This window comes from Cottoperca gobio, chromosome 24 (assembly GCF_900634415.1).
Source record: "Cottoperca gobio chromosome 24, fCotGob3.1, whole genome shotgun sequence".
NCBI classification, from domain to species: Eukaryota; Metazoa; Chordata; class Actinopteri; order Perciformes; family Bovichtidae; genus Cottoperca; species Cottoperca gobio.
Genome location: NC_041378.1, coordinates 9,713,115 through 9,732,742, shown reverse-complemented (window position 1 = coordinate 9,732,742; position 19,628 = coordinate 9,713,115). Strand labels below are relative to the sequence as shown.

At 41.4% G+C, this 19,628-nt stretch overlaps 1 protein-coding gene across 4 annotated transcripts; it reads left to right on the top strand.

Moving 5' to 3' along the window:
* Nucleotides 1-292: 292 nt before the first annotated feature.
* ylpm1 (YLP motif containing 1) lies at nt 293-19,158 on the top strand. Of its 4 annotated transcripts, none has more exons than XM_029462640.1 (22): nt 305-1,236; nt 1,933-2,160; nt 3,346-3,534; nt 3,796-4,304; nt 4,532-7,285; nt 7,664-7,787; nt 8,062-8,203; nt 8,301-8,390; nt 8,488-8,668; nt 8,768-8,791; nt 8,880-9,070; nt 9,178-9,332; nt 9,426-9,488; nt 9,844-9,963; nt 10,046-10,222; nt 10,320-10,403; nt 10,510-10,593; nt 10,681-10,755; nt 16,285-16,336; nt 17,932-18,053; nt 18,244-18,430; nt 18,856-19,158. In XM_029462640.1, the coding sequence occupies exons 1-21, from the start codon at nt 640-642 to the stop codon at nt 18,388-18,390; spliced, it is 6,108 nt and encodes a 2,035-aa protein (XP_029318500.1). In that variant the 5' UTR covers nt 305-639; the 3' UTR covers nt 18,391-18,430; nt 18,856-19,158. The 4 variants fall into 4 exon arrangements, with proteins under 4 accessions (XP_029318503.1, XP_029318500.1, XP_029318501.1 ...); XM_029462641.1 differs by having other exon boundaries at nt 306-1,236; nt 9,181-9,332; XM_029462642.1 differs by lacking the exon at nt 8,768-8,791 and having other exon boundaries at nt 308-1,236.
* Nucleotides 19,159-19,628: the final 470 nt, after the last annotated feature.

Here is a 19,628-nt window from a genome sequence, read left to right as displayed (position 1 = left end):
ATTAGAAAATACGTTTGACTCATAATATACAATGATCATAACAGCATATTATAAAATATTATAGCAATAAGATATTAATTATGATTTATTATTATTATTAATGTTATATTAAATATGAATAGAAATTATTATTTTTAAATCTATTCTAAATAAACTGTGTTCTCTTCGTTATTATTAAGTGTTAGAGAGATAATCAAATAGCTAAAGTCTTGAAGTAAAAAGGTAAACATGGGTATCCTTTTTAGATAAACTTTTTCATCCTAACGTTTAGAGCTCTACAGGAAGTAGTCGCCTGATGACATGTGACGTGTTTCCGTCATCAGTGAGTGCGTTGCGCTGTAGCATCATGTGTAGCATCAGCCACCGCTCAACAATATCACCGTCTATAAACGTTTTTTGTAACTTATTTCAGAAGGCTAGGCGTTCACATTTACTTCTTTATTTTTCTCTAACGGATAACAGTCTCTTGCTACAGAGTTGGTGATTATACTCTTTGTTTAACGCGGCCTGGCAAAGTCGGGAAATTAAAATGTAATGTTTTTTACTAGGTAGGTTAACGTTAGCTGTTAGCCTTTTTAGCCATTGCGGACCAGCTGTATGTGAGCACAAAGGCCGTGTACAGCGACACACTTTTTAACAATGTACCCCTCCTGGGGAAACTATGGGCCACCCCAGGCGCAAAACTTTGGAGGATCAGGACCCCGTAAGCAGCCTGCTGCCAGCAACGCCGGCCCGGCGGCACAGGGGTTTGGCGGCTTCGAGGCCCCATCAGGCGGCTCAATGTTCTCCAGTCTCCAAGAGCAACACCTCCAGCAGATGCAGCAGCTGCAGATGCTGCACCAGAAACAGCTCCAGTCTGTGTTACAACACGGCAACAATGCTAATCCCAATGCGTACAGTGGTGGACACACAGGTGGATATCCAGGGTCATCGTGGCATCCAGAAGGAGCAGGACATTCAGACGGTGATGCTGGAGCTCAGTCGTACTATCAACAAGACGAGACTTCTGCTCAGCCTCCCAGGGGTCCCCCTGCTCCTCAGCCTCCCAGAGGTCCCTCTGCTCCTCAGCCTCCCCCACTTCCACCGCAACCGCACCCCAACGACCCCCAACCGTTGCCTCCCCCTCCAGAGACCCCGTCATCCAAGCCACCGGAGTGTAACAGTGCTCCCCAAGCCAAAGAGGCCAAGAAGAAAGATTCATCCTCGGCAGAAGACGACACATCCTTACCGTTGCAGGTAATGGCTTGTATCTGTTTTGGTACTAAATCACATACATTTTCACAATGACAGAACTTACAGCCAAAGAACGCCTTAGCCACTATTCTTTTATTGATGTTACTAAAAACCAATGTGTAGGCTGTTTGTAAGTGTTATTAGCATGTATTTAGCATTAGCCATTAAATGTGTTTACACACTGTAAATGTTTCTCAGTCCTGTTTTGGTGGCTGGATATGTCATTCTTGTGCAAACTGATGCATTAATATATTGCATGCAAGCATCATAATACACATTGTTGTATTAATCACACACAGACTGAACCAATACAACTAGCATAATATGTTGTATTCAGAACTGCTATAACACACAGACTTAAACAAATGATCACTGGCAGTGGGAACGAGGGATGTCTCCCACATATGATGCAAGCTGTTAAATATATTTAATGTAAATATTGATTGGACATGAACAAGTTATTTCTGATCGAAGAATACCCGAAGATAAACCCCCTTTAATTTAAAATAATCTGATGGCACTGTTTGTTTCAGCCCAATTGACATAAAATTAGAAAATGTAATCCTATTATAAATTCACATGGAGCAAGGAATGGGCAGATAATGCAAGGAAAGTAGGATTCTACAAACACTTGCAATGTGAAAGTGAGAAAAAGGTTCCCTGTGTGAGTTGTTTGACATATGTCCTTGTTTCACACAGGAGCAACAACAACGTTGGTACAAGCAACATCTTCAAAATCTACAGAAGTTAAAGCAAGAGAAAGCCAAGCAGAATCAGAAAGAGGGTGATGGTCATGTGCCGTCACCCCTTCCTGGCCATACGGTTCCTCCTCCTCCTCCATCAGAACCACCAAAGGGTGCACCTCCTCCACCCCCTCCAAAAGACGAGCCACCAGCAGCACCACCTCCACCACCTGATGAGGCAAGGGTAAGCATTTCAACAATGTTACAGAGATAAGAATATAACCATCCAAACCTTTCTTGGATAAAGGCAAACTATACCAATTGGATGCAGGTCTTTGGGAGTTCTACTGCATAGGCAAAATAAGTTGTATAAAAAGGTTGTCAGCATGGGAAGAGCAATTCTTTTTTTAATAGATTATCTTGAAAATGTTTCCAGATCTGTGTAGCCTACTAGCATAGCACACCCGGATTTCCTTTTCACTTTGGCAGTCGAGTTGCATTGTTGGTAATCTGTGCCGGGTTTTGTAAACAAAGAAAAAAGCGCTCAAATTCAAAATTGGTGTGTATTTAAAGGCTGTATGTCAGGCTTGTGACAAATATTCTGCATTGGGCTTTGATTGCTGTAGTGAGTGATGAAAATTTTGCCACAATTTTAAAATTAAATGGTTTTGTTCAAACGTAATCTCAACAATACTTTCATGTGATTAGTTGGGCTTTTTAGTTGTGTGCTCGGGGTGAATTGTTTCTTTATAACTGTTGGGACAAAATATTCTTCTCAACATATTCTACTATATGTATTGTTCAATATCCATAGGGATTGCTGTTTTTCTGTAAATGCCATAAACTGAATGGTGTTACAGCTGATTTAGTTAAACATGTAGAACAATAGATTGTTCTCATATTTCTTGGCCTGATTTAGTTTTATGTGGAGTTAAATAATTGACACCGCGTTAACAATTTAGTATAGTTTAATACGTTTATTGCTTTTTTAAATGTAATGTATAGCTTTTTTGGTATTTGCAAGTGCCATAGTCGACAACCTTTTTAAGAACCCTGTATAAGTTATATGAAAGTAATGCACTTGTATAGATTTTACTCTCAGCTGTAGCTCAGGAGGTAGAGCTGGTTGTCTACTGATCACAGGGTTGGCAGTTTGATCTCCACCTCTTCCTGTCCACATGTCGCAGTGTCCTCGGGAAAGACACTAAACCCCAAATTGCATAATGGTCAGGCCAGGACCCTGTGTGAATGAATGAGCGGCAAAAACCTTGTAAAGTGCTTTGCTATATAAATGTTACCATTCTCAAAAGTGCCTTGCGTCCATTTTAAGAAAATATCATCCCTTCCATTATAAACTACCCTCAACGTCAGACATATTATTTGTGAGTTACAAAGATATGCTTCAATCTTGTCTTATTTATGTTTAAAGCCTGAGGTCCCACAAGACCCAGAAGAGACTGCCCGCCTCCAGGAGTTACAGGCTGCAGCAGCGCAATGGCAAAAGGTGCAGCAGCAGAGAGCAGGCTTACAATACCAGGCTCTCATGCAACAACACGAAAAGCTTCAGCAGATTCTGGAAAAATACCAACAGCTGATTCAGCAACCTGCAAACCTACAGGTAGGTAAATGGTAGCTTCTTTGACAGCTACTATCCCACTGAATTTTTTCCCTGGTCCTAAAATGAGCTGCACAGAAAATAAAAGGTGAAAAGCAAGAGAAGTATGTTTAGTGGAACCAAACTCTGATCTGCAATCCCAGCAGCATCTCGGAGGCCTATAACTTTACATTTTACATGCCATGTCTCAGTGATTTCTTTATTCTGCATATATCTTTATGACAATTAACCAAATGACTTAAACGAAAATATCCTTTGTTGCAGTCAATGTCTGCTGAAATGCAGCTGAGGCACTATCAATTGCAACAGCAGCAGTTCACCCCTTTATTCCAAGAGTGGGATCACTCCTTCGTCCTGTGGTATGAACAGTTCAAGACCTATCCCCACAAAGATCAACTGCAGGACTATGAGCGCCAATGGAAGCAGTGGCAGGAGCAGATGAGGGCCACCAATGCTCACCTTCAAGAAAGGGTGGCCACTCTAACTGCCATGGTGCCAATCGCCTCAAGCCAGTTTAGTAGTGGAATGATGGGACAGTTTGGCCAGTACACTGGACAAGACATACAAATGCAGCAGCAGTCATCAATACCAGGTTTACAGCATTCCCCAGTTGGTCTCAACTCTCAAGGTCCACAGCCCGCTGGCTCTGGCCCACATTCAGAGTCACCTGCTGGACCCCCTGTGAGAGGAGCCAGCCCTGCTGGCATAGGAGTCAGAGCCCCAGTTCCCCCCACCGTTCAACTACCATGCACCAACAGTGTCAGAGGTCCACGGTCAGTGGAGTTTGTTTTGTACTATTGTCATTTCTTTATAAATTTAAAATTGTTACATTTGAAGTAAATCATGTTACATGTTAAATAAAATCAGTTGATAGTAAGGTTAGGGGTTTCATTTAGGTGGGCTATTAAGACGAATATGTATTGTTTCATCTTGTTAGGCTCAGTGAGTGTTTCTAAAAGTAAGCTTTATGTGTAATATTGTTTTCTTACGATTTCTGTAGTCCTGCTGTTCCCAGTGGAATCAACCCTAGATATGACCAGCCACAACAAGGTTTTGATGGTCCTCCAAGATTTGACCAACCACAGCAACGCTTTGATGGTCCCCCAAGGTTCGACCAACCACAGCAACGCTTTGATGGTCCCCCAAGGTTCGACCAAACACAGCAGCGCTTTAATGGTCCCCCAAGATTCGATCAACCACAACATCGCTTTGATGGCCCCCCGAGGTTCAACCAACCACAGCAGCGCTTTGATGGCCCCCCTCGATTTGACCAACCAAGGCACCGCTTTGATGGTCCCCCAAGATTTGACCAACCACGACACCGCTTTGATGGTCCCCCGAGATTTGACCAACCACGGCACCGCTTTGATGGTCCCCCGAGATTTGGGCAGCCTTCTATGTTTGAACAGCCCCCAAGGGTCCCTGGCCCCCCGCCTGTTTTTGAACGCCCACCTGTGCCCCAGCAAAAACAACAGCAAGGACCAGAATCTAAGGCACAACCACCCACTAAACAACCTGCCAGTATGGATTCCAAGGCTCCTGGAAAGACAGCCAGGCAGCCACAGTCGGAAAAAGCAAAAGGTGATAAGGCCAATGCTGATGACTTGACAGATGACAACTTGCTTGGAACTGAGGGCTTTTTTGTCCAGATTGACCCCATTCCGCAGACACTACAAACCAACACAGAGCCTGAGGAGAACAAAAGCGAGAAACCCAAACCTGGTAACAGCAAGCCTTCTGTAACTGCTCCCTCTACTGTGGCATCACAAAATACTGCTACAGAAAATCTCCTAAGACCAGATGGATCATTGACAAACAACAAACCCCCACTGGTTCCGAAGCCCCCTGGAATCCAACAGGAGCCTGGTCATATGCAGTCAAGACCAGATCATCCAAGGCTTCCTCCTGGAAGGGGGCGAGGCCAGCCTCCGGTACCTATCCAAGTGCAAGGACGAGGACGTGGGCAGAGGGGCCGTGGAGAGTTCAGGGGACCGAACACCGTACCACTTGGGGAGGAGATGGAAGAAATGTCTTATGACTACATGCCTCCTGAAGAGAGCTTGGGGATGCCAGATGAGCAGGAAAGGGAATATCGTTGGCAAGATCCTTCATACGAGGAGTGTGGTGGTGAGCAATCGGAGGAGCGCCCTGAAGGAATGTGGGTGCAAGACGGATATCACTTCTCAACAGAGGAGGAGTATTATGAAGAGCCAATAGGAGGGCTCCCTATGGGAAGAGGAGGCCCCCCGATGATGAGAGGAGGGAGAGGAGGCCCACCTATGGGAAGAGGGAGACCACCTATGGGTAGAGGGGGACCGCCTATGGGTAGAGGGGGACCGCCTATGGGTAGAGGAGGACCGCCTATGGGGAGAGGAGGGCTGCCTATGGGGAGAGGAGGGCCGCCTATGGGAAGAGGGGGACCGCCGTTGGGAAGAGGGGGACCGCCGTTGGGAAGAGGGGGACCGCCGTTGGGAAGAGGGGGACCGCCGTTGGGTAGAGGAGGTCCACCTATGGGTCGAGGGGGTCCACATATGGGAAGAGGGGGACCCCCTATGGGAAGAGGAGGACCACCCATGGGAAGAGGAGGGCCACCTATGGGAAGAGGAGAGCCAATGGACAGGCACTGGGAAGAACCTGAGTCAGCGGAGTACTCAGAGGAAGGGGATCCTTACTGGGGAGAAAGGAGACCTCCGATGAGAGGCATGAGACCCCCGTTTCCACCTGGCCGAGGTCGTCCCCCGCCTGGTCATCCTGATTTCACCCACCAAGGACGAGGCCGCCTCCCTCATCCTGCACATGGGCCGATGGATCACGAGGCATTAGGCCATGGAATGAACCTTGATGATACAGAAATGGATCCAACAATGCACCATGGACATGACCCTCATAGCCATCCGATGCATCCTGATGTAGGAAGAGGTAGGCGTTGTGTGCCACCACCACCTCACGAGGAGATTGATCCTATGGATGACCCATTGTACGTTGAAGGCATGGAGAGAGAATTAGAGTGGCAACCGCCACATGGCAGAGGCCCTCCTCTGCCTTCACATGAGATAATAGATTCAGGAGGAATGAGGAGGAGACCTATGGGTCGAGGGATGGCAAGAGGCATGTGGCGGCCAGGTCATGAGGGACATGATGAAAGATATAAAGAGGGTTTTGTAGAGGATTATGGTCATGGGAAACCTGGGTATCGCTGGGGGCCACCACAGAACTGTCCTCCTGATGACTATCGGCATGATGCCAAGTACTATGAGTCTGAATGGGACAGAGAGCGTATTCTTTCTGAGAGGGACTATCCCCCTCGCATGCCACCACCAGAGCACCTCAGAGATGGTCATTGGCTAGAGGAAAGAGAAAGAAGTCACCCATATCCTTATGATGAGCATGACAGGGGAAGAGGAGAACTTAGAATTCATGAATATAGGGATGAGCCACCGTACCAGCAGGAAGAACCACCATACCCACCATCAGCTCCATCTTCAGAATGGAATAGGACTTCAAGACTTCCTCCATCACCAGAGAGAGGGTATCCTGCTGACTATGAGGATCGCAGAGCTCGCTATGAAGAGCCCAGGGAAGAGACTCCTTTGGATAGACGTCCACGTTTACCTGCTGCGGCACCTGTCACAAACTTGCAAGATGGCTCAATTGATCCTGACTCCCAAGGAACAAGTGGAGCAAATGTACTTGCTCTCTCCCAGCGTCAACATGAGATCATCTTGAAAGCTGCGCAAGAGCTTAAACTCATAAGGTAGGCCTAATATCTAGAGTTTTTTCATTGATTAATACATTATTATGCCAGGTTTACACAAAGTACATTCAGACTTTTCTCAAGTGGAATCTAGTCATACAGAGTGTTGTTCTTATTTGCCTAAGATTTTAAATATCCACCTCTGAGAGTTTTGCCACCACACAAAAACAATGGAGGTGAATAGAATATGATTGGTGATGCTTAAATCATTCAAAAATGTTATCAAGTTGAGCCGGCCTGCCTTTGTACAACCCATTGATTGAAGCAGAAGGCTGATTTATTTTGGTTGCAGCTCTGCCATTTTGCTAGTACTTTATGTTCAAATGGATTTAGGGGAACTTTTTGGTGAACTTAACTTTCATTCTTTTGGGTCTACAGGGAACTGCAGGAGGGAAAGACACCTGGTACTGCACCTCCGCCTGCACCATCTGACATCCTGCCTGAGCTTCCTGCTGGTCTTCTCGGTTTGGAGATCCCAGCAGACGTCAGGAATGTTCTGAAGGTAATTTATTTTTGCTAACACTTACCTATTTTAGCCCCATTAGTAAGAGTGCATTGCTGTAATAATAGCAAAATCATTGGTTATGCAAGTTGATTCAAAACATGGATGTCACATGAAAGGAGGAGCATGGCGACTAGAGAACCCTAGGCAGACTTTTACACTTTTTATATTCATACATTTGCAAAATTCTATACATTTCTTTTTATTATACTTTTTCTTTGCCATTTTCTATTTAACTGTTGGATCGATTTCATAATGATTCTGTTATCCTTAGGGCATGACTGCAGCAGCACAGACGGCTGTAACCGAACCTGTGTCTTGGGATAATAAGGCTGCTGCCACAAATTACCAGCCATCTCTCCCTGCACCCAAACCTTCATTGATTCCAAAGACTGTGGATTATGGCCATGGGCACGGTATGAACAGCCAAGAGGAACATATTTGACCATTTCAACTGATGAAACGGGTTAAGTTTTATGACTTTGTTGTTGACATTTAAACTCGATGTTTCAGAGCCTGGAGCCACCGTTGAGCGGATGTCTTATGGTGAGAGAATTGTGTTGAGGCCTGACCCAGTGCTTTCAGACAGGGGCTATGAAAAAGGTGAGTGTCAGTACTGTATAGCTTATCTTCCTACCCTCAAACAGAGCTTGCTTTTCTTGCATTTTCTAACCATTGGTGAACTATTTCATTCTCCTAGAACCTCTTGGTCCCAGAGATCCTTACAGCAGAGACCCATATTATGAAAGACGATCGGACCCATACATGGACCGACGGGAGTACAGCAGAGACAGGGAATTATACAGAGAAAAGCTACCACTTGAATATGAAAGAGAAAGATATGAGAGGGAGCGCTATCCACCACGGGAAAGAGATGACAGGTAACTCGGTGGCTCCAACTCCCTTTTTTCCAAACTTTGGGGAAGTGCGCTGCTTCCGTACATATATAATTATTTTCTATGTGTTTGTTTTGATTCAAGCACACAGTCCATGGTTGAAGAAAGGTACTATATCACATTGTGTCAATACTTTGTGATTAGTAGTGTGCCAGTTTGAAGAAACAAAACTTAACAACGCTCCTCTTCTGTGTAGATCTCCACTGGCACCTCCTTCACGCTCAGGATACAGGGAGAGAGAGCGGGAACTTCGAGAGAGGGAGCGAAGTGACAGTCGTGATCGAGAAGAACATTATGGAAGGCCTGGCTATGACAGACCTCCATACGAGCGCACCGGACTCGAACGCAGTGGGCCTGAGCGTTACGGCCATAGTTCCTCACCTTACGGTATGTACAATACCACATCTGTTTACAGACTTCAGCTGTGTAATCTATAATGGGAAGAAAATAATGAAATTCAGAGAAATACTTGAATTGCAATGAATATCATACAGTAGACAGAAGAAGTTATCCAGAGGACAGAGGGCCTCCCACTGCACCACCCCTCCCACCTCCGCCCCAGCCACCCCCCCGAGTCGAGAAGAAGCCAGAGATCAAGAATATTGACGATATTCTCAAACCACCTGGCAGATCATCTCGCCCTGAAAGGGTACTCATTACTGCCGCAATCTTTTTTGATGTACAATATCACATTGTTAGTCGTATAATATTAAGTACTCATTCACGTAATATATTTTCACAGATTGTCATCATAATGAGAGGGCTTCCAGGAAGTGGAAAAAGCCACGTGGCAAAGCTCATACGGGTGAGTGGAGTCCTACTAGGAAATCATGATGTAATGTTGGTGTTAGTGTTATGATGTAATGTTGGTGTTAGTGTTATGATGTAATGTTGGTGTTAGTGTTATGATGTAATGTTGGTGTTAGTGTTATGATGTAATGTTGGTGTTAGTGTTAGTGTTATGATGTAATGTTGGTGTTAGTGTTATGATGTAATGTGACTGAACTTTAAGAACAATATGCAACAACACTCAGAGCCTGTGTGCATGTCCTTCCCAAAATATGTTTTTTTTTTTTTACCTAACCGATATTATTTCCTTACATCACAAAGCAAATAGAAACATAACATTTTTACTTTTCAATCTTGTTGACTTTATTAAGGATAAGGAAGTCGATTGTGGCGGTGCACCCCCAAGAGTTCTTGTTTTGGATGATTATTTCATGACGGAGGTTGAAAAAGTAGAGAAAGACCCAGACACAGGGAGACGGGTCAAACGCAAGGTGAGTCTGACGTGCAACAATAACAAAGTAATACAATTTAGTGATAAAATTGTAAACATAAACAAAAAAATCTGTCTTGCAGGTTCTTGAGTACGAGTATGAGCCAGAGATGGAGGATACCTACAGGAACAGCATGCTTAAAACGTTCAAGAAAACTCTGGATGATGGATTTTTCCCCTTCATCATTTTAGACACTATTAATGACAGAGTTAAACATTATGATCAGTTCTGGAGTGCAGCCAAAACGAAAGGCTTTGAGGTGAGTTGTGTTCATGAATGTCTCAGAATTCATTTTTATTTGATCCCATCAGCAGTGTACTACAGAGGGTTTTTTCTTTTCTTTTCTTTTCTACAAGGTGTATCTTGCTGAAATCACTGCAGACACTCAGACTTGTGGAAAGAGAAATGTCCATGGGCGCACGATTAAGGATATATTGAAGGTCTGTAATATCAAATAACTGTCTTGGACACATTTGTAATAGGAGTAATGTCCACTGAAGCTCATGCATATAGAATACACTTCTTAATGCAGCATTCTGTACGCAGATGTCCAACAACTGGGAGTCTTCACCACGGCACATGGTGCGCTTGGATGTCCGGTCGCTGCTTCAGGACGCAGCTATAGAGGAGGTGAGGTCTTCAAGACTTGACAGTTCTCATAATATTATCGTCCTTTCTCAGTAATTGAGCTAAACTAACACGTGCTTGTGTGATTAGGTTGAAATGGAAGACTTCAATCCCGATGACGAGCCCAAGGAGCCGAAGAGAGAGGAGGAAGAAGAGGGTGATATGGTAGGACATGAAAAGCTTAAATTTATAGCCACATAGTTTTCAGAATCATCTCCACTTATTTGTATTCCCATCTACCACATAAGGCTTATCCAGTAATTTATAAATGATGTAGTAAATATCAAGTTTACAAGGAAGACCAGAGCAGAACAGAGAAGATATAAGGGAGCAAAGCAAAGTTGCAAAGCTTCCTTTTTATCTTGTTGCATTTACTCAGATTACAATATTAGATTGAAATTTGAAATAATTCTCATTTTCACATGAAGGGTTTTTCAAAATAAGTTTTAAAATTGATATTGTTGTTAAAGTACCACAGATAAGAATAGTGTTTCCAATCTTCATCATCATCATGGATGAGACTGGACTATTCTGTTGAGTTTCATTCACGGAAAGGAAAAACATATTTCATCAAAAGACAGGAATCTTATTTTAATTCAAAAATCAGGATTGAAAAAACTGAAAACATGTCTAGCTCAAATGTTGTTGTTGTGTGAAACGTTCTTTTGAGTAATACATTTCTCCTAAATTTAGATTTTGAAATAACCACAAAATTTTAAAATTCTGAGATTTTTAAATAAATAATATTTATTTTTCAAAGATGAGGTAAATATTGCCTTTGACATGAAGTAAATGTTTACAGTAGCATTTATAATCAGAGTGTTTTTGAGCTCAACTTTTGATACATTTTCAAGGCAGATATTAGATGTTGTACCATCATTTTGGTGACATTTGAACAAACTATAAAATAAAACATTGATAGCATCAGAGTGATGGACTTTCTAATATGCCACTAGGTTTCAGTGAAATATTCTCTTTAGTTTTGTTGAGATATTTTGATGACATCTTAAAAGCTTTAGCACTTACTGTTAAGTAACAGATTTTGAAAGTTCAAAATGTAAATGTTTCCTAAGTGCCACCTACTGGGGGATCTTCTCCATATGCAGTATATAAAGTTTAGGACCAAACTGGACTGCCTTACGGAGCTCAGCCCATTGTTTTGGCTGTCCGGCCCACAGCTTTACTGTTTTGGTTCACTCTCACTGCTCTCATATCCCACTGTACACGACCTGCTCAGCCGCAAACAGCAGGCACAGTTGGCGACCAGCTGGTGAACATAGTGGAGCATTTAGAAGCAAGAGAGAGACAGAGATTTACCTCAGGAGCTGTTGGAGACAAAGAACAAGAAAATGAAGAAATATGGAATTCAAGCCATTTAGCCCGTTAAGGTTCCAGCAGTCCTGCACCGGGTCTGGTACCCGCAGGTGTAACAAGTCAAAGGTAGAAATTGGGCTAGTATCTGACTTTGAGATAATCTCGATAACGGGTCGGTTCAGTCACTCAGCTTTGCGGGTTTGGTCTGGTTTGAGAAACGGGTCCCGTGCAGGACTCATCAGTTAGTGCGGTACTCAAGCTCTGCACTCACTGTGCTGACTGCAATTTCTGTCTGTCATGTTTATTATATTTCTTATTATTGATAAACCATTGCTTTAAACATTACCCGATTTCATAAATTGACTTTAATGTCAGTAGTGTGTATAAACTACATTTTTATAATTGTCCACTGTAAATGTTTAAGCTTTTTCAGATGTTTTACTTGCTCGATAGCCAAACTTACAGGCTTGCAGGCTTATTAAAACATTTATAAAATGGGATTTGGACAATTGTTATAATTTTGTATTAATTTACAAAACATACAATTAATATACTCTCCTCAAAGTCACCAGACTCAAGCTACAGAAACAGTCCTTTTACCTTGCTGGTCACACTGGGCGAGACGTTGACGTCTGTCAGGTTTGATTGATGCAGCCATTACAGTTCATTATATCCAGATAAATAGATTTGAATAATAACTGCAGTTACAATAATGTCCACCAAAGCCCTTATGAGGGTTTTCTAGTGTTTGAATTGCTAATAATAAAACAACAGTGCAGCGACACACAATGTAGAAGACATGTGGTCTGTTAACAAAGGTCAACAAATATAAATAATTAACGTAGTGATAATGGCTTTGTTGTAAAGCTTTCCTGGCATCGTAGATAAAAAATATTGTGGCTGAAATCAAGAAACGTATACAACAAAAGGAAGTTACAGACTCATAACAGAGTACACATTTTACTACAAGTGTCTCTGTATCTCCAACTGAAGCTTTTATCGAGCTTTCCCCAAACCCGCTTTTGTGGTCCTTCAGTGGACTTCCTCGACAATTATAAAGAGTTTGTCAATACAAAATCAATGTTCCTTGTTTGCAGGAAGACAACATGTTATATTGATGCTTTGAGCAAAATATAATTATATAAAATCATATGGCTCATTTCAGTCAATGAATTCAATGAAAGGTTACAATTGAAAGCTTCATAAATCTCTGGAACGACTACATCCAGGGTCATGAAACACTTCATCTAATGGGGGCATCTGTGCCCTTGAGCACAAGGGGGTTCCCCAATGTGGTGCATGTTAGGGTGTCCCCAGGACATACCAAACCCATGGAGCAAAACAAATCTCCATTCAGTGTTCATTTTGACAGCAAATTCTGCTTTAGTTAAATCATATTTTTAGTTAATCTGAATTGTTTTAGTCGACTAAATCTCCTTTAGATTTTAGTCGACTAAATCTCATAGTTTTAGTTAAAGTGTAATGCATTATTTAAATAGTAAATGGACTTGTATTTATATAATCCCTTTCTAGTCTTTCGACCACTCCAAGCCCTTTTACACTACATGTCAACATTCACACACTCACGTATATACTCATTGCAGAGGGTCATCGGGATCTCATCTCATGCTTATTCACACACACTCACACACTTCTGCCGATCTTCCCATTAGTGGACGACCTGCTCTACCTCCCGAGCCACAGCTGTGTTTCTCTAGAATTTCCAAACTCATTATACACTCCGGAAACATCTATTCACATTTTATTATGGAATGGTATCCAGGATTAAACGTTAATACAAACAAAAATAACTGTTTTGATATGAAACTGACATGAAATGTCTTTTATTCACCGTTTTTAAAATTAAATACAAAAAAAAATCAAGTTTCATAAAGAAAACAAGAATATGGCCTTGCTTTCTCACAAAAGACCAAAAGTTAAATGCATCAATCTGGTGCACTTAAAGAGCAGAATGAAGAGGCTAGATCTAAACAATGTAATCATAAACACATTAGTTGTAAAGATATGAGTGGTGAAGGCACGGCAAAAAAGTCCCACCCACAAAGTGCCGTAAACGAGACTGAGATTAGTTCTGATTTAATGTTTTCGTCTGTTTTCGGCAGTTGAAAAATGTTGTTGGCAAAAGATTGTTTGTCAATAAAAGGAACACTGTCTCTTTTAATCGAGGAATAGGAAAGTAGTGGCCTTTCCTATAAAGACTTTGTTCAAACTGCTATATGCTGAATTATTATGCTTAAAGCAAATTTACACAAAGCTAAATATAATACTTAAACATATTTGTTACCTATGGAAATGTATTTAATCTTTAATCAGATGAATATTGTTTATGTGATGCTGCACCATCTTACTCTACTGTAGCACCACCATTCCACTGTTAATATACAATATCTTTTTTAGCAATTTTGATTTATCACAGTTGGATGTGGTCAGATATTGCATGTTGCATCTGCAACCACATCCAACTGTGGCGTGGTGTGTGCCGTACTGTGACGTGCTTTTCTGCACAGTGTGTGTGGACAGAGCAACAGCTGCTTCTTGGCAGTACAAGCTGGATCTTCAACCTGAAAGTGGTTCTTCTTCTTTTTAATAATGATCTTTCAGTGAAAGTCTGTAGAGAAGCAGTGTGTCTTCTATGTGTATAATATAGTCTGTTGTCTTGTAAAGGAACAGGTTGTCTCATTTCTTCAGCTTTAATCATCGAGCTTTGGTTTGTACGTTAAACTCTGGAATCCAGAGCGCCTGAACTTAATCCTGAGCAGTGTGCATACTCGTAACAAACGGAGCAAGACTGGAATATTCAGCATCATTTTACACACAAACATTATTACAAAAAATAAGAACTTTACAATATGCGCCTTTTTAATATACCAAATAAAAATATTGACGACTTTAAAGCTCCAACAAAGCAAACGTCCACCCACACAGGTGTTTTCACTCACTGCCTGATTAGACTTCTGTCTGGAGTGTCCGTGTACTGACTGCTTGATTGACAACTCTGTGACTCGCGCATGTCCAAGCAAAGCTCGGCCCATCTAAAACCTGAGCCGAGGTCTAATCAGAAGAAATGATAAACACCTGTGTTAAGTTTTACAAAAATATATATTGTGACTGAAAAGAAAACTAAACCAAATAATAAAATAAACACAGACACACAAAAACAAATGTCAGAAATACAAATGAAAAAAAAAAGCATAAATATATTGTAGAATAGATATCTTACATAACACTGAATATATTTTTAGATCCAGAGATTCTTAGAGAGGTAGGGTTAGATTAATGTTGTTATCGTAAGAAATAAGAGTTAGAAAGACGCAGATCTTCACCACAAAGCAGTCCGTATGTAAGAACAAAAACTGTCAAAGAATTAAAACCAATTAATTAATTAATTAATGTACCTAAATGTGTTGTTATTGGACCTATAAAACCAGAAAACATGTTGTTGTGCATGCATTTTGACAGAGATGGGCCACAGATGAAACCACAACTATAATCAGCTTTACTCATTTTATTTCATAACTCGTTGCAGAGGCTATTTTATCTGCCATGTTACTCTGTGTAAAGGTCATAGTTAAGGTTATTTCAGATTTCAAATTCACATAATCTCAGCTGAAATAAAAAGGTGCCGTCTCTTTAAGAGATACCAGACACACACATGCTGGTCATGATTTTCACTCTAGTGTTGCTTTGCTCTCCAAATTGGAGCATACGGCCGTCTAATTAGGTGGTGTTAAAAAGAGTGTGAACAAAATACATTAGTGTTTTCCTGACTAGTGCTAGCCAGCCAAATAACCTCAGTGTACATCTGAGAATTGTTTAGGGAAAAGTGATGCTATGTCAGAAAAGCTGTGCTTTTTGACCAGTAACATTTTCATGTTAAGCTTGAGCAGCAGCACTGCAGACTCGGACACAGTAGCACTTTTCTTTCTAATGTAAAATGTGTTGATCACATGATCATTAGCGCACACAGGCAAACTACATGATTGGAGATTGAAGTGCTTGTTGAGCTTTTTAATATTCTGAGAGGCGACAGAGGTTTGCACTTTGGTACATAATATGTTCTCCAAAGCAGCACAGCTGTTGTCCATTCTTACTTTTCTTTTGCATGTGGCCAAGAACAAAGGCCTAGTCTGAACATATTAGTTTCTCTCAACTTGCAAACATTAAATATTTGCATGCCACTGTTACATTATATGTCCTAACTAGATAAGTCCTCACGCAGTCTCATCCTTCAGTTGTCTTTGTCTTTCAACGTCTGATAAACGTCTGCTCTCTTTTCAGCCGCCCCCCTCTGCTTTCTCTGTCCCTCTCCCCGTGTCACCCAGATGTTTAACCATTGAAGTGTTTCTTTATATAATATAGGGCTACATTCCAAAAAGCAAATGGGAGATGGACACGTCCGAGGCGAAACTTGGTAGGTATTCTTTTTTGTTGGTGTTTATTGTATGACTGACTTCCCAGTCTTTTACCTTTTTGTAAGGCTGATAATAGTACTTTAATTCATGATGTTTGTCTTATAGACGTGTGTCTGCGCACACAACATGACAACAAACTAAACTATTCACGTTGTGACTGACAGATGCTTCACATTTAACGCACTAAAGGCCCTGTCACACATATCCGTATGACAGAAACGTATGCTGGCGTATACGAAATATCGGGAATAGGTTGATATAAACTAAGGGTAAGTTGTGATCGTTCGAAGGACGCAGACGTTACGCCGAACACGCCAGACATACGGCCCTGTCACACAGCTCCGTATGGCAGGAACATGCCGGCGTATATGAAAATTAGCTCAATGTGTCAGAGTCCAAATACGTCCAACTTTTCCACAGCGGTGTTGTAGCTGACGTATACATAACGAATACATAACAAATTATTATACGTATGTCAAACATTGATATCGTATCACTTACTTATTTAAAACGTATCAGAGCGTCTGGCCAACAGCTGGAAAAGTGCCATCTGGTTCACGTCATGCTGATGCTGGAGAACAGGCTAACATGCTGAACGCTAGCTGTACTGTAGAAACACGTTTAATAAGTTACTCCAGTCGTCAGGCATCATCTTAACATATGGTAGGAATAGGTTATCCACTCGTTATCAATAAACTGGCTGTAGGGTTCACCGTCAGCCGACTTAGCCTATATCTAACGTACCTCTAACATAGTCACGTAGGTATTTACGTACTATATTTACGTAGGTAAGTATTCACGTACGTATTCCGTATTCACGTATGTCTAACGTAACGTAACGTCTGCATATCTTATGAAGCACACGTCGGGTACGTCCGGTAATTTTGGACATGCTCAAAACATCAGCGTTCAACAACGCACCCCAGCGTAACACAGTGAAGCTCTTAACGAATACTACTTATACCTTACCTTATATCTACGTACACCAGCGTGTTGCCGATATTTTGTATACGCCATATTGTTGTATACGTTATGCATTCATTGGGTATTCGTCTGATACATTCTGTATAAGTAAGTGATACGATATCAATAGGTTAGACATGCGTATCTGTATACGTTCACTTTTCCGATCCGATGAAAAGTTGGACGTATTTGGACTCTGACTAATTTTCGTATACGTTTCTGTCATACGTATATGTGTGACAGGGCCTTTAAATGAAGCCCACTGTTTTTGCATCTGAAGAAAACATCTCTTCATATTTTAATTGCAATTGTAAAAGTGTGCCTTCTTTGCCATATGGTTATATTTCTACTCAATATCCATGTAAACACAAATAATAAATAAAAAACGTCTACACATCCCAAGCCACACAAATGAGGTGGAGTGTGAATAAGAAACCCTCTACTAGTGTTGATGTGATTTGCACTTTGCTCTGGTTGTGTCCGACCCTGTGAATGTGAAGCAGGAGATTGCTAAAACAGATCATGCTGATCCACTAGCTCGCTTTCATGGACACATGAATGCTAGGATGATGAAGTTCAGATTTCATGTGAGGGCAGAAGTGACCAGAACAGTGGTCTTACATTTATACAGACAGGTTAGACGGTCTGGGGAGCGGTGGGAAGAGGAAACGTGAAGACGTGTCCGACCTGGAGGACTACCTTCAGCTGCCAGACGACTATGCCACGCGTATGTCGGAACCTGGAAAGAAAAGGGTAAATTGCCGCGCCGTGCGCTACAGAGCTGTTGCTTTGGTCGTCTTGAAAATGTATCTGTTCGTCAATGAGGCAAAAATATTGAATGTAAAAAATACTCAATTTTTTATAATATTGAAATTAAATAATGCAACTGATTTATCTTAAACGGTCCACTTCCTGGTCATAACACCGTGGTTGTTTTGTCAAGGTTCGATGGGCTGATCTCGAAGAGCAGAAGGAAGCAGATCGAAAGCGCGCGATCGGCTTTGTGGTGGGTCAAACGGACTGGGAGAGAATAACGGATGAGAGCGGACAGCTGGCACAAAGAGCTCTTAACCGTACCAAGTATTTCTAAGAAGATAATCTTAACCCCCTTCTCCCCCCTTCATTGAAAGGTATGTCTGTCACTCTCTTATAATATCAATGTTTTGAAAATAAACTATAGAATATCAGATCTATAACATTGAATGACTTGATGTGGACATGTTTTAAGGCCTTTTCTTATTACATGCCCTTAATTCAAAATGCACTTTAAGGATCAATAGTTTTCTAAATGCAAGCTCACTATTGATCAAGCCGTTTCTTCAAAAAGGCTTGTAATACATTTCCGAGCTTAAGCGCAGTAAATAGGGAATAAATTGCTATGAATTGCCTCAATAAGTTTGATTGAAACTTTATTTTACATCAGAGAGGTTTGTTATCAGAATGTCTGAATTTACAAAAATGTAATTTATTGCGAAAGAATTCTCTTAGTTATCACATTTACATTATTACAACCGTCTTTGGCCAAATTATCAATGATTTACTTTTCTTTCTGCAGGTTTCGAGAATGTGAAAACACTGAAGCTTGCTTGTGGTTAAACGAGACTCATCAAGGTGGAGATATCACCGATGGTTATCAAATTATTAGTTATTTGAATGATAAGGATTTTTTTCTCGTTTAAACAAACAGTCTGGTTATTCCCTGATCAATTTGTAGTGTATAACTCTGTGCTTCTTCTAGTCATGGTCTGTCATCAATTATGTTTCATGCTGTTTTATACTCTTCATGCTTTCTGTACTGTAGCCCTTTTTCTTGGTCTATGCCTACTTGAAAGAACACAATAAAACATTCACAAAATGACTAACCTGGGGAGTCTTTCTTGCATTAAGGGTTTGATGAACAAGAGGCCCGACGTGTTTTTGCTCACAAAACAGTAGAAGCAGAACTTATTTATATCTGTCTTAACTTTATTTATATCTGTCTTCACTTGTTTTGCCCCAGACCCTTTTTTTTTTTTACTTGCAATGTATAAAATATGGCTGGAACTTTTGTTTATATCATAACATAAAACAGTTTTGACAATATGAGCATGCTAACCAGTTAGCCCCGGCCCGTCCTGTCCTTGTAATATCTCTTGTACCTCGAGAGGCGATAAAGAGTCACTGTTGCGCCAGACGCCCGTAGTCCAACATGAGAGGATAAAGAAGTCAAGCTGCCCCGAGAGCTTATAACTCCTGTTGAAGGTCTGTGTACGTTTTTATTGTTTGTTTGTTCGTTTATTGGATTAAATCCAAAGTAGCATAAACAAACACAAAAGAGTCACCGGGAGA